Source organism: Yarrowia lipolytica, chromosome 1C (assembly GCF_001761485.1).
Source record: "Yarrowia lipolytica chromosome 1C, complete sequence".
Lineage (NCBI taxonomy): Eukaryota > Fungi > Ascomycota > Dipodascomycetes > Dipodascales > Yarrowia > Yarrowia lipolytica.
The window spans coordinates 2,574,029-2,587,504 of NC_090772.1; the positions used below are offsets into that span (position 1 = coordinate 2,574,029).

General features: G+C 49.2%; 6 protein-coding genes and 2 non-coding genes across 8 annotated transcripts; 3 read left to right on the top strand and 5 right to left on the bottom strand.

The window, feature by feature from the left end:
• Positions 1-16: 16 nt before the first annotated feature.
• On the bottom strand, positions 17-336 carry YALI1_C25742g (uncharacterized protein; the record flags this gene model as incomplete). Its single annotated transcript, XM_068282460.1, has 2 exons — positions 17-192; positions 237-336. 2 exons carry the CDS (start codon positions 334-336, stop codon positions 17-19), a joined length of 276 nt encoding a protein of 91 aa, XP_068138561.1.
• Positions 337-424: 88 nt separating this feature from the next.
• Positions 425-845, bottom strand: YALI1_C25747g (uncharacterized protein; the record flags this gene model as incomplete). The annotated part of the gene is made up of 2 exons (XM_068282461.1): positions 425-689; positions 736-845. 2 exons carry the CDS (start codon positions 843-845, stop codon positions 425-427), a joined length of 375 nt encoding a protein of 124 aa, XP_068138562.1.
• A 1,009-nt stretch (positions 846-1,854) lies between these two features.
• Positions 1,855-2,601, top strand: YALI1_C25758g (uncharacterized protein; the record flags this gene model as incomplete). Its single annotated transcript, XM_501980.1, has 1 exon — positions 1,855-2,601. One exon carries the CDS (start codon positions 1,855-1,857, stop codon positions 2,599-2,601), a length of 747 nt encoding a protein of 248 aa, XP_501980.1.
• A 274-nt stretch (positions 2,602-2,875) lies between these two features.
• On the bottom strand, positions 2,876-4,213 carry YALI1_C25782g (uncharacterized protein; the record flags this gene model as incomplete). The annotated part of the gene is made up of 1 exon (XM_501981.1): positions 2,876-4,213. The coding sequence occupies one exon, from the start codon at positions 4,211-4,213 to the stop codon at positions 2,876-2,878; it is 1,338 nt and encodes a 445-aa protein (XP_501981.1).
• Positions 4,214-4,931: 718 nt separating this feature from the next.
• YALI1_C25789g (uncharacterized protein) lies at positions 4,932-7,397 on the top strand (the record flags this gene model as incomplete). Its single annotated transcript, XM_501982.2, has 1 exon — positions 4,932-7,397. One exon carries the CDS (start codon positions 4,932-4,934, stop codon positions 7,395-7,397), a length of 2,466 nt encoding a protein of 821 aa, XP_501982.2.
• A 179-nt stretch (positions 7,398-7,576) lies between these two features.
• On the bottom strand, positions 7,577-7,649 carry YALI1_C25816r. Its single transcript, XR_011031473.1, has one exon. It is a non-coding gene; the product is annotated as a YALI1_C25816p (non-coding RNA).
• Positions 7,650-7,735, bottom strand: YALI1_C25817r. Its single transcript has one exon. It is a non-coding gene; the product is annotated as a tRNA-Trp (tRNA).
• A 1,177-nt stretch (positions 7,736-8,912) lies between these two features.
• YALI1_C25829g (uncharacterized protein) lies at positions 8,913-11,873 on the top strand (the record flags this gene model as incomplete). Its single annotated transcript, XM_501983.2, has 2 exons — positions 8,913-9,018; positions 9,112-11,873. The coding sequence occupies 2 exons, from the start codon at positions 8,913-8,915 to the stop codon at positions 11,871-11,873; spliced, it is 2,868 nt and encodes a 955-aa protein (XP_501983.2).
• Positions 11,874-13,476: the final 1,603 nt, after the last annotated feature.

The following is a 13,476-nucleotide window of genomic DNA, read 5'->3' on the forward strand; positions in this document are numbered from 1 at the left end:
ACAAAATATCATGTTTTCATGCGGCTGGAAAATCCAATGAGGAATACTGGAGAAGGGTTTGTCGGTTTTGGGCCAGATAACAGGGTCTGATATCAGTGCAAAAGATCCGTGTGTATCCGGAAGATGCCTTTCGACGCTCCAGATGCATGTGTTTTATTCTATCTCGTTCGGACAGGGCAATTGGCATGTCCACTTTTCAACTTGATCTGAGGAGACTGTTCACTGTGGAGGGAAACAGTGCCCTGATGAGTTAACTACCAGTGAATCCCTCTCTGCAAATGTCATCTGTCTTATCAGTGCTTGTGTCACCGCAAACATTAGTCTGTGCTGAAACATCGGTACTCGTCAGTACTCGCTCTCGTAGTACTCGCTCTCGTCAATACGGGTACCGTACTCGCACTTGTATCATAAGTACAAGTATGTACTATCTTCCGATCGCTCCATTTTTGCGGGGAAGATAGCTACCCCAAATCTCCGTGCATTCCTTTTCCTGTATTCGATATCTGGCCAGGATCGGGATTGGCCGCGAAGAGCCATGCAGTGCCGGAAGACTATGTACCAGTTGCAGACTAGCGAGACATGACTTTGCTACCACAACCCCTTGAAGTAGATAGTCTTCCCTGTGAGAGACCTTTCCTGAGAGAATGGTTTGAGTCGTTCTTTCACAGCCTTGATGTGACGTTCTGCCGCTCCGTCAGCTTCGGGATGGCCCACATTTGCTATTCGAAATGACACTCTCGGCCATTTCTGGAACCAACTGTTCTGAAACAGTGGGTCTTGGTCGGACACAATGCTGATCTGTTGATTGTCATTGATCCTGTCCCCGCGATGCACATCGTTGTCATGTTTTCGCTTGTGCGGTTGTGGAGCAGGGTGGGTACATCCTTCTTTCACCCAGACAACAGGTTATTCACTGATCAGTATGATGCGATGATAACACTCTTTTTCAGATAGCTTCGAGTGTTGCAATTGAAGTTCCGTCCTTGTCTATCTCAGGGACTGACCAGAGCTATGACGGTACACTTCAATTACGGCAATGGCGGCAACTATGAACCTCACAATCATAATTGGCGAGATGGTACGTGAGTCTCAACTAACACACTTATCATCAACACCACTAGACTACACATCGCCATCCAACGACAAATACGCAAAGCTCAAAAATCCAACCAATCAAACAGTCGCCGATTGCAACGCCAAACATAGCGTGGTTTCACAACTTTTTCCCACCACCCCCGCGGAAGATTTCGCGTGTCTAGCCGCACTCTGTTTTACAGCTTTTGGCATGACCATGCATGATCTCATCACCATCTCATCTGGAGCATGTGGTGTAGAGGGCGGCTATGGACGATATAGTCGCATATTTTGCATATTTTGGATCCAGACAGAGACAATTGCGGGCATTAGTCACTCGCACGCTGACTAACCCATCGATTCAGGCCACACGAATGTGACGCCTTTCCCCAGCGGTGGCAATTGTTCCGCCCCTTTCTCCGGGTTGGTCACGTGGTCTGCGGTGCAAGTCTAAGTGAGGGGGGGGGGGAAATGAAGGAGAAATTGGTCATGGGTCTCGGTAGTAGTCAATTCACGTGCTTTCGCGGCCTAAGACATATGCCTGAGACAGGGCAACCCATTGTTGCTGGTTCGCACGCCTTGCTTAACTTATGACGCCTGACCTTGAGCCAACCGCTGTCAGATGGATTCTCCCAACTCCTACTCCAACCTTCGCTAAGCTTCCACTTCAAGGGCAACTGTGGGTTCAAAGTTAATTTTGGGGAATTGAATTTTCCATTCTTCGAGACTAACAACACCTCTTCATCCTCCCCCAAACACCGCCCGAAATACACACACAAAATGATCTCTCGAATTGCCCGTGTCCAGCGGTCGGCCGCCGTCCGATCCACCGTCCGATCCGCCATGCGACCCGCCACCGTGGCCCCCATGGCCTCCTTCAACCTCCGATCCCGATTTTACTCCGACAAGGCTGAAACCAAGGCTGAGGACCCTGAGGCCGCTGCTGAGGCTGCTGGTCCCGCGGCCAACGCCGCCGACGCCTCCGCTTCTGGTGCGTCCGCTGCCGAGACCAAGACCGCCCCCACCGCCGAGGAGTACGAGGCTCTGCTGGCCAAGTTCGAGAAGAAGGACAAGGAGTGCGCCCAGTTCAAGGAGCACTACCAGCGAGCCATCACCGACTTCCGACACCTGCAGGAGACCACCAAGCGAGAAATCAAGAAGGCACACGACTTTGCCCTGGCCAAGTTCGCCAAAGACCTGCTGGACTCGGTCGACAACTTTGATCGAGCCCTGGGCGTTGTCCCCGACGAGATCAAGAACGACCGAGAGAACAACAAGGAGATCATGAACTTCTACGACGGCATCAAGATGACCCAGGATATCTTCGAGAAGACTCTGGGTAAGCACGGCATGAAGAAGCTCGAGCCCGTCGGCGAGGTCTTCGACCCCAACATGCATGAGGCCGTCTTCGAGGCCCCCCAGCCCGACAAGGAGGCCGGCACCGTCTTCTTTGTCCAGCAGACCGGCTTCACTCTTAACGACCGAATTCTGCGAGCCGCCAAGGTCGGAGTTGTTAAGGGCGAGTAATTCCACCACAAATTATCCAATATGTATATAGTAATGAGTAATGTTTCAGAAAATGTCACCTGTAGATAAAATCAATACCCAAAAAGGTGATCGGATGATGAGTTGTACTAAAGATTCAGATTCTAAGGACTCAATGGCCTTATTCAACATCAATTGTTCATACATGCTCGCAAAACGTGATAAAACATGGATCGTTTACTATTTACATATACATTTACAAGCACTTGTACTTGTACTTGTACTTGTGCGTGACACTGTTCGGCACACTATCGTACTATCTCAGCTTAACGCCGTATCGGTCAACAAGCATCTCCTTGAAAGCGTCGAGCATCTGGTTGATTTCCTGGTTCTCGAGATTTCGCTCCATGGACTGGAAATTGATTCGGTAGCACTGCGAGGTCAGACCGGTCTTGGGGTTGGTGAAGGTATCGGTGAGAGCCACGTTCTCGACCAGATCGCCGGCGGTGGCTCGGATTAGCTCCATGATGTCGTTCTCGTGGATGGAGTCCAGAGCAGCGCCCTCGGGCAGCCAGAAGGCCACATCTCGGTCGGTGCCGGGGTACTTGGACCAGGATTTGAAAGCGGTGATCTCGTTAGGCTTGAACTGCGACAGGAATCGCTGGTCAAGAGACCAGAAGAGTCGAATATCGGGGATACCGAACAGAATCATGGCCAGGCGCTCCAGACCAAGACCAAAGGCCCAGCCGAAATGGGTGTGCTTGTCAAGACCTGAGGCCGAGTACACGTGATCACGAACAAGACCACATCCGCAGCACTCGAGCCAGTCACCCTTCCACCACACCTCAATCTCCCATGAAGGAGTGGTCCAGGGGAAAGTAGTCTCGACCCATCGAACCTTGAGGGGCTTCTCGAGATCGGGATCAGTAGACCCAGCAACCTTAGCAGCTACCTTGGCACGCTCGAAAATATCTCCAACAAGCAGCTCAATGGACTTCTTGAGATGGGCAGCGACAAGCTCGGTTTCGGTATCAGACATGTAGGGGGACTTGGGGTTCTCGGGGTGCGAAACCTGGTCGACGTCCTCGACAATGAGGTTGGTAGCGGGGATTGCGGCCACGTCAGCTCGGAGCTTCTCAATCAGAGCCTCCTCGGAGGGGTAGTCTTCTCGCTTCCAGGTTCGAGCTCCCTCCATCTGATGGAACGCAGGGTAATGAGTTCGGTCAATGGTGTCTCGACGGTAAACGTCGGCAGTGACGAAGAAACCGGGCGTCTTGGTGTGCTGGAAACAGTGGACCTCATGGGCACTAGTGTGAGTTCGAAGAAGGGTGTCGTGGTTGATATAGTAGGTGTCAGTCTTGGCTCGTCCCGGATGGTCCTCGGGGAATCCGAGCTGGTCAAAGTTCTCGTGTTTGCTGACGACTGGATGAAAGTTGTTGTAGGCAGTGTAGCCCATACCCTCGAATCGCTTCTCAATGATAGATCGGATGATTCCAACAGGATGGGAGTCCTGAAGGTGCAGGTTTCGACCAATCAGAGACGAGATGGTCGGTGTGATGTTGGTCCATTCGTCAACAGCATGCTTCTTGCCGTCCACCAGAGTCGATTGGTGTCGAATAGCGCCCCGAAAAGAGGTCAACAGACGTCGTGACATGGTTGTGCGCGTGGTTGGAGGAGTGATACAACCTGCAGGAATATTGACGAGTTTTAAGTTCGGCTACATGATGGGAGAAATCTCGAGCGGGTTACTGGGGGGAGCGTTTGAAGCTGATAGTGACGAACTTTCCATTGCTGATTTGTCACTGTGCGATTTGGAACTGATTAGCCCTTTTATATTCTCATAAATACTCCTGGAACGTGTATTATTGAACAGGTATGAGATTTTTCGTATGCATATTCAAGTCGACTTATTTGAGTTCAGAATGTTCAACCTGAGAACCGAGCGGAGAGGCACTATGCCTCGTGTTTTTGGCTGCAATTTTTGGCTGACTAATCTTAAATTTGCAACATCTTCACTTTATTGACGATTTTGTAATGATTCTTTTCTCAATCACTTGTACTTGAAAGGTCACATACGCCTATTGCTCGGTTCTCCAACCATACTAAACCATGTTCCAGAGTCAAGTAAAAAGTGCATCTCGGATCATTTTCTTAGTTGTGAACTGAGCACCGCGTTGTGCAACTAGGGAGATGTATATTTAATTATTTTGCTGAAAAATCCTATACATACCCCGTATGACAATGTACTGATCTCTTTTTTCTTTCTTCTTCGAGTATTGTTCTGATCATTTCATCGCTTCCATAATCACAGGATTCCTGCACCTACAGTAATCCACCTGCAGCACTTTCAGATCTCTCCAGACCACCACACTATGTTTACGAGGACGCTGAGGGCGCTACGGCCTCTGTCAGCCGTGCAGCCGCTGAAGATGGCGAGTCGCCATTACTCGGCAAAAAACACAACCAAGAAGATCAGAAATATCGGAATCATCGCTCATATCGATGCAGGAAAAACCACCACCACGGAACGAATCCTGTACCTGTCTGGCACCATCAAGCACCTCGGAAATGTCGATGAGGGAGACACCACGATGGATTTCCTGCCTGCTGAGCGGGAGCGGGGTATCACCATTGCCTCGGCCGCCACCAGTTTCAACTGGAACAACCATACCGTCAATCTGATCGATACTCCGGGGCACGCTGATTTCACCTTTGAGGTGATCCGATCAATTCGTGTGCTGGACGGAGCTGTTTGTATTCTCGACGGAGTGGCTGGAGTTGAGGCACAAACCGAAAAGGTGTGGAAACAGGCCTCGGAGATGGGCATTCCCAAAATTGCATTTGTCAACAAGATGGATCGAGCTGGAGCTGGCTTTGGACGTACTGTCAAGGAGATTGTGAGCAAGTTGAGAACACGTGTCGCGCTTCTGACCGTTCCCGTGTTTTCCAAGTCGTCAGATCAGGTGTTTGAGGGCGTTGTTGACATTTTGAACGGATGTGTCATCACATGGACTACTGGAGGAGACGGAAAACAGACTGTGGTTGTTCCTGTTTCCGAAGCGTCCGCCGAGGTGCAGGAAGAGTATCAAAAGGCCCGTACTGCACTGGTTGAAACGCTCACTGAACTCGATGAAGAGCTGGTTGAAAAGTTTCTGGAATCTGAAGATTACATGCAAATCACTACTGAAGACATTAAACGGGCCCTGAGAACCGCCACCATCAACAACGACATTGTTCCAGTTCTGTGCGGTGCATCTTTTCGAAACATTGGCGTCCAGCCCCTCATGGATGCAGTTGTCGACTTCCTCCCTTCTCCGGCAGAACGTCCTCCTACTGACGCTTTAATTGCCAAGTCGTACACTGGAGGTAAGAAGTCCAAGGTCATTCCGGAACGGGCCATCACTCTCGACGATTCGATGAAGAACCTGTGCTGTGCTCTGTGTTTCAAGGTTGTCCAGGATCCCCAAAAGGGCACACTTGTCTACGTGAGAGTATACAAGGGCGAGTTGAAGCAGAACAGTGTCCTATACAACACTACATCTGGAACCAAGGACCGTGTTTCTCGTCTGCTCAAGGTTCATGCTGATACCACCTCAGAGGTCACGTCTATCACTGAGGGTAACATTGGAGTCATTTTGGGTTCCCAGGGACTCGCTACTGGTGATACCATTGTCTGCCACAGTATCAAGAAGGACGGTGTAATGAAACTTCCCCCGGATAACCGTTTGATTCAGCTCAAGCCCATCGCTGTCCCTCCTCCGGTGTTCTTTGTTCGAATTGACCCTGCGTCCATTGGCGACACTCGACCCATGAATGAGGCTCTTGAACTGCTTCTTCGCGAAGATCCCTCTCTCAACGTTTCGTTTGATGATGAGACCAACCAGACCACACTCTCTGGTATGGGAGAACTTCATCTTGAGATTGCTCAGAACCGACTGATTGAGGACTTCAAGGCCAACATCGTCATCGGTCCTATCATCATTTCTTACAAAGAGACTCTTAATGAACCTACCAAAAGTATCACCAAGACCGTCGAGCCCGAACCTGGAGCTGTCAGCACTGTTCGACTTCGATTGGAGCCCATCACTGAGATGGATGAAGCTTGTGAAAACGAGAATGTGATTGATCATGAACAAAACACAGTTTCTTTCCCTTACGAGCTGTCTGATGCCGACCTTGAGTCCGTTGGAGAAGGAAACCAGCGCATCTCGTTTGAACGAGATACAAAGGAACTTACCCCCGAAATCATGGAAGAGTGTTTCCGAGTGGGATCTATTCCCCCTCTTGTGTCCTGCGGCCCTGTTTGCAGACTCCCTCTTCGAAGTGTACGAGTTGTAATCGAAGCCTGGCATATCGCGCAGCATATTAACAATACAGCTTCTCTCAAGACAGCAACCCGTCTGGCTATCATGGAGGCTCTGTCTACTGCCAACGCCACTCTCATGGAGCCTATCATGAACGTCTACGTGTCTGTCAACGAGGCTGACATCGGTCTAGTGGTCAAGGATCTTAGTGGATCACGAAACGGACAAATTGTGAGCATTATGGACCCCTCTCAGTTGAACGAAGGAGATATCCACTCGGAGGAGTACGTTGCAATGGCGACCAACACCTACGTTCCTGCTGATTACACCATGTACCTTTCTAAGCATCAGGATCAGACTCGAACCCAACAGTCGGTGGTGCATGCTCGGGTTCCTCTCCGAGAGATGGTTGGCTACCTAAAGACTCTGCGATCCATGACCCAGGGTCGGGGTAGCTTCACAATGGAGGTGGATCAGTACGAGGCAGTTACTCCCGACAAGATCCAGCCCATTGTCGACAGCATTTTTGCTTAGTCATGGAATGAGCTGTTTGAGGACAGAGACATAGTCGATTGGTGTATATAGAGATTGGATTGTATATATGAATTTTTAATAGGAACAAAAAAACCTGTGAGTACACAACTACGCTTATGTACTTGTACAATATTCAAAAAAAACACGCAAAAAAAACCATACCGTCGCAATCCGAGAGGACAAAAAGTTGTTGATCAGCTTTGAGAAGCCACCGGAATCAAACCGGCTAATGTTCCTCCACTGTCATTAACATGACATGGACAGGAATTGAACCTGCAACCCTTCGATTACAACCAAGTTGACTGGAGTCGAAAGCTCTACCATTGAGCCACCACATCAACAACTTTAAAAACGGTGTTTTTTTGGGTCTGGTCTACGTTGTATGATTAGTAATATGGGAAAACGGTGGGAAAAAAAAGAGGTTGAAATGAGATTTTGAGCAGATATAGATGTCCAAATGGTGCCAAATTACTCTTCTATTGCCTTAATAATTGGTATTTGTTCCCTTTTAACGTTCTAGCGATCACCGTTAAGAAACAAATGTACTTCCTTGCTTCAATGATAAAGGCAGTCCAGCATCGGCTTTTTTTCCCTAACATGTGTCGATCGACTGATACCGTTGTATTATGACGGCTATCCAACACATATCTTATCTTTCGGGATGAATATTATCGTTATACGTGCCTTGAGTATCTGTAAACTACTGTATATAGTCAAGTTGTTGCGTTCATACGCTCAGTTCATGTCTCAAATTGCGCCTCTGACATGTGCTACGGGCGTGTTAACGCTGCGTCTTTATTCCGGCTGCGTTAGCTCCGCCTGGCTCATGTATAGAATGAGCGAGTACGAGAATGGAGGGGTTGTGGACCGACCGTGAGTGGAGAAACATGTGTCACGTGAGTCAAGCTGCCGAGCTTGGTACGACTACGAGTGCAAGTGCGACAAGTCGCGGCTGGAATGCTCCAAATATATTGGTGCACATTTTTCCACCTTGCTCATGCATGTCAGAGTTACTTATGTGAGGCGGTTATCTCCATCTGGGCCGCTACAAGACGGAGTGAAACAGCGTCGACGCAAGAATTGGGAGCTGGAAAACTTTGGAGCGAATTCTAACCAACTGGCAGTCGCCAGAAACGCGTCGAAACACCAGACAGGTGTCAAATCTGGTTCTCAAAAGACACATGGCTGGCTTTGACCAACCTTCAACTTTATCAGACGGGCCCATCCGAAGCAAGTTTAGGATAGAGCAAGGAGGGCGGGGGATATGTTAAACGGGGTGTTGGGGACACTTTTGACGGAATTGGAGCGGATAGAAGTAATCTCCATAGCTCAATGAATTGATTCCGACTCTTGCGAGCAAAATCCGCCCGCTACTTCCCGCAGTAACGGGCCCCCTTATTTTCACCCCTGCGTAAGGCACGTGATGGAAATTCGCGCTTAGGTTAACGTTGCCGAGCTGCGTGTCGTGTAAATAGAGAGAGCTGAAATTATCTCACCACGGCCTGTTCAACCACCATGGAGGAAATCAAAAACCTGAAAAACATTGGGCGAAAAATCCGGCCCAAGGAGAGCCAGCAGAAGCTCGGCGAGCTGATTCGGCCCAAAGAGAAGGATATGAAGGGTGAGTAGGCGTCCGTAGACGCTGAGAGGGTAGGAAGATATTGAGAACAATATATCAAGACCTGGATGTCAGTCATTCGCCATATTAACCCAGGATTGACACAATTCATTGCGGATCTGAGAAATGCACGGGCTCGGGAAATGGAAGAGAAACGAGTGAACCAGGAGCTGGCCAACATCCGACAAAAGTTCACGGACCCCAATCTCAGCGGCTACCAAAAGAAAAAGTACGTGGGCAAGCTGCTGTACATTTACATTTTGGGCTACAAGGTGGACTTTGGCCACCTGGAGTGTGTCAAGCTCATCAACTCGACGAAATTGAGCGAGAAACAAATGGGATACATTGCGCTGTCGGTGCTCATCAATGAGGATCACGAACTGGTGCATATGGTGATCAACTCTGTGCAGAAAGACCTGGATGGTATGGACGAGATGCACAACTGTCTGGCGCTTCATCTGGTGGCTACGGTGGGTAGCGAGATGATGGGCAGCGAGCTAAACCACGACGTGTACAAACTGCTGATTTCGCCTACCAGTTCGACCTTTGTGAGGAAGAAGGCTTCTTTGGCGCTGCTACGACTGTTCCGAAAGAACCCCAATATTGTGGAGCCCCAATGGTACGACCGAATCATTGCTCTGATTGACGATCCGGACCTTGGAGTGGCTACCTCAGTCTGTTCTCTGGCTATTGCTTTGGTTCAACACGACCCAGAGGCCTGTGCAACTTCCCATATCCGAGTAGTCAGACGACTCTACGACCTGTGTGTCAACAACCAGGCGCCCAGAGACTATATTTATTACGGAGTCCAGTCGCCGTGGTTGCTAGTGAAGATGCTCAAGCTCCTGCAATATTACCCTCCTCCGGATGCTGCAAACGAGACTACCACCGACATGCTGCGCCAGACTGTGCTCGAAACTGTGGATAAGTGCTCCCAACCCGCCCAGAGCTCGCAACAAAGTAACGCCCAGCATGCCGTCTTGTTTGAGGCTATCAACCTGTGTATTCATATGGACATGGCTCCCGATGCAAAGCTGCTGTCTATCCTAGGCGATTTTATTTCGTCAAAGGAGACAAACTTAAGATACCTGGCCCTCACAGCCCTGGCCCGTCTGGCTGCTCGATACGAGGTCTCGTCGCAAATGTCGGAAAACAGTGCACTTCCTGTCAAAAAGTTTCTCATTACGGTGCTTGGAAACCTCAAGGACAAGGACATTTCTATCCGACGAAAGTCTCTGGATGTGCTCTACTGTGTCTGTGACTCGTCCAACGTCAAGACTATCGTCGCCGAGCTGCTTAGATACCTTGTTACTGCTGACTTCGCCATCAGAGAAGAAATGGTCATCAAGATTGCCGTTCTGGTTGAAAAATATGCAACTGAATACAAGTGGTATGTGGACATTTCGCTCAAGCTGATTGCTGTTGCCGGGGCACACGTGTCCGAAGAAGTTTGGCAGCGAGTCGTTCAGATTGTCGTCAACAACGAGTCTCTCCAGCAGTACGCCAGTCAGACTCTCAACACTTATCTCGCGCAGCCCCAGTGTCAGGAATGCATGGTCAAGACCGGAGCATACGTCTTGGGCGAGTATGGAGACCTGCTAACAGAAGTCCAGCCCATCCAGCTCTTCTACAACCTGCATTCGCATTTCAGACAGGTGTCTGCGCCCACCAAGGCTATGTTGCTGTCTACCTACATCAAGCTGGCTAACATGTTCCCAGACATCAAACCGCATATCTCACGAGTTCTCACGGCGTACACTTCCAGTGCGGACTCTGAGATTCAACAACGAGCCATTGAGTACGTGTCAATCATCCAGAAACCGGAGCTTCTGAAGACTATCTGCGATGAGATGCCTCCATTCGAAGGCCGAACGTCTGCTTTGCTTTCTAGATTGCATGCTCGAGAACTTACCTCTCAGGACCAGCGTTCCTGGGGTCTGGGCAAGTCTGGAAAGTCCGAGGTTGACGCCATTCGGTCCAAGAGCATCATGCGAAAGAACAGCCAGATTTCTTCGTCCAACAGATCGGATTCTGCGTCTCCCTTTGGTGACGAAAATAACGTGACTACCGGAAACAAGACCACCCCCCCTCCCCCTCCTTCAAGAGGCGTTTCCCACTCCGGCCTGTCGCCCAACTGGGATCTGGGCTTCTACGATCTGTGCATCAAGGACGAAGGCACCTTCTTCAAGGACCCTGTCATGCAGGTGGGTCTCAAGTCCGAATACAGAAAGAACCTGGGTTGTGTAATTCTGTACTTTGTCAACAACTCGGGCACCAAGATCTCATCTCTGTCGTGTGAAATCACAAACAAGGAGCCTGACAACCTGACGGTGTCCACCAAGAACTTCCCGGACTCGTCCATCGAGCCCAACAAGCAGACCCAGCAGGTTATTATCCTCAACTGCCACAAACCCTTCACCTCGTCGCCCACCATCAAGATTACGTACATGGCTGGAACCCTCAAGGTGCTGCATCTCAAGCTGCCTATTGTCATTTCCAAGTTCATGACCGCCAGCCAGGTGTCCACAGGTGACTTCCAGAACCGATGGAACCAGCTGGCAGACAAGGAAAGTCGGCGTATCTTCAAGCCCCAGGATATCTCCAAGTCTGCCAACCCTGCTCATAACCTCAAGGTCATGAAGGGCTTTGGATGGTCCATTGATGCTCAGCAGAGCACTCGGGACGCCATCTACGGCGCAGGAGTACTCTACACATCTGTCAGTGGCAACTTTGGACTGCTGGGGTGTCTTCAAAAGCTGCAGGGCAATCAGTTTAGCATCACCATTCGAGGCACCAATGCGGTCTTGCCCGCCATTGTGGGCAAGTGTATGAGCGATTATTACCAGGACATTATGTAGGCATAGGGAAATAACACAGCGTAATATAGAATGAATGAATGAATGATTTATTAATGATATCGTGAGTGTTATACCTGGAAGCAGTGGTTGTATGTACTGCTGTGTCACATGGCCTAACCGTCCCAGAAGAGGTTGAATTCCCGGCACTGGCACTGGGATGAACTGAACAGGAGGAGTACATCGGAGTGCACATTCTGTCAGGGCTGTACAAGTACAGTACACCCATACTTAGTTACTGTACTTTGACTCTATTTGTACTCGTACTACCGATGTATGTACTTGCAGTCAAGTGAGCAGGGGCTCATTGAGTGTTTCTACTGTACGGGTACCGCACATACAGTACAATTGACAATTGCCCCAGAAACACCCCAACACCACCACTATGAAGTGTGCTCCATCTACCTCGGCTACTGGTAACTGCCATGCATCTAAGCGTCGTGGAGCACTAATTTCACAGCAGCAAGTCGCTTGTCTTACTCGTGTTGAGTGAACACCCTCATCACCTGTCTCAGCTCGAAAGCTAAAAGATGGCGACAAGAGAGGGACGTTGGACACACAAGGAGATGATCACTGTGAGAGTGAGAACTTAGCTGAATGGGTGGTGATTACGTCCAAGTGGCACGGTGTCACAAAGGTGTCTCCCATTGCTTTCAAAGCAGTCATTTCTACTGTTATTGTACCAGTACTGTACTCTGGATCACCCAGCACTGTACATTTACAGTGCACACCTCAGCTGTAAGAAGCCCCACACAGACGGCACTACTGCACATGTTAGTTGAGACCCAACAGATTAGTCTGGAGGAAAGTGGGACTGGATGTTGGAGGGAGGAGGGGCGGAAAACAACAATCAAACGAGAGTGTGACGATTTTCAAAGGGAAGATTGCCCCAGGTTTATCATGTGACTTGCAGACCCACGTCGAATTATCTATGCTGCTTTTTTTTATCCTTTTTTTTTTGCACTCCCTTTTATATACAGTCCTGCATTCCCCACCGCCTCTTTTACGAGACCCTACGGCATTTATGTAGGCTTCCCCAGACCGGTGATAGCTAACAGTAACTCACAGCGAGAGTTAAACTGTGGTTTGGAGAGAGACGGGGATGGGTGGGCACAGTACTGTACATACTTGTCCAAAGTAGCTGCTTATGGCTGAATTATATTGTGCTTGTACCTATAGAATGTAGCTCCAACGTCAAATAAATGTGGAGCTTACTGTACAATACGATACGAGGTTTCGTCCAGTTTCAGTGTCTGCCAAAACGATCCAGAAGGGGACCCATATTTTCTTATTTTTCTATGTTCTAATTTTCTCTTTTCTAATGTTCCAATTTTATATTTTATATTTTCCAAATTTCCACATTTCGATTTTATATTCTAATTTTCTGCCAACAGGGCCAGTTTTTTCCCCCCCTTCTGTTCCTTCTGTTTTGCCTTTCTTTTCAAACCTTAAAATGTAGCCTCTTCTCCGCCCCCATTGTATGGACATTAAAAAGTATCAACCAGACACGTCTTTGGAAATTGACAAAATCCGCCACCTCACACCCCACTACGAGCACCAGTCGTGTGTGCGAGTCTTCTGAGCTACATCCAACCAGCCCACGCGA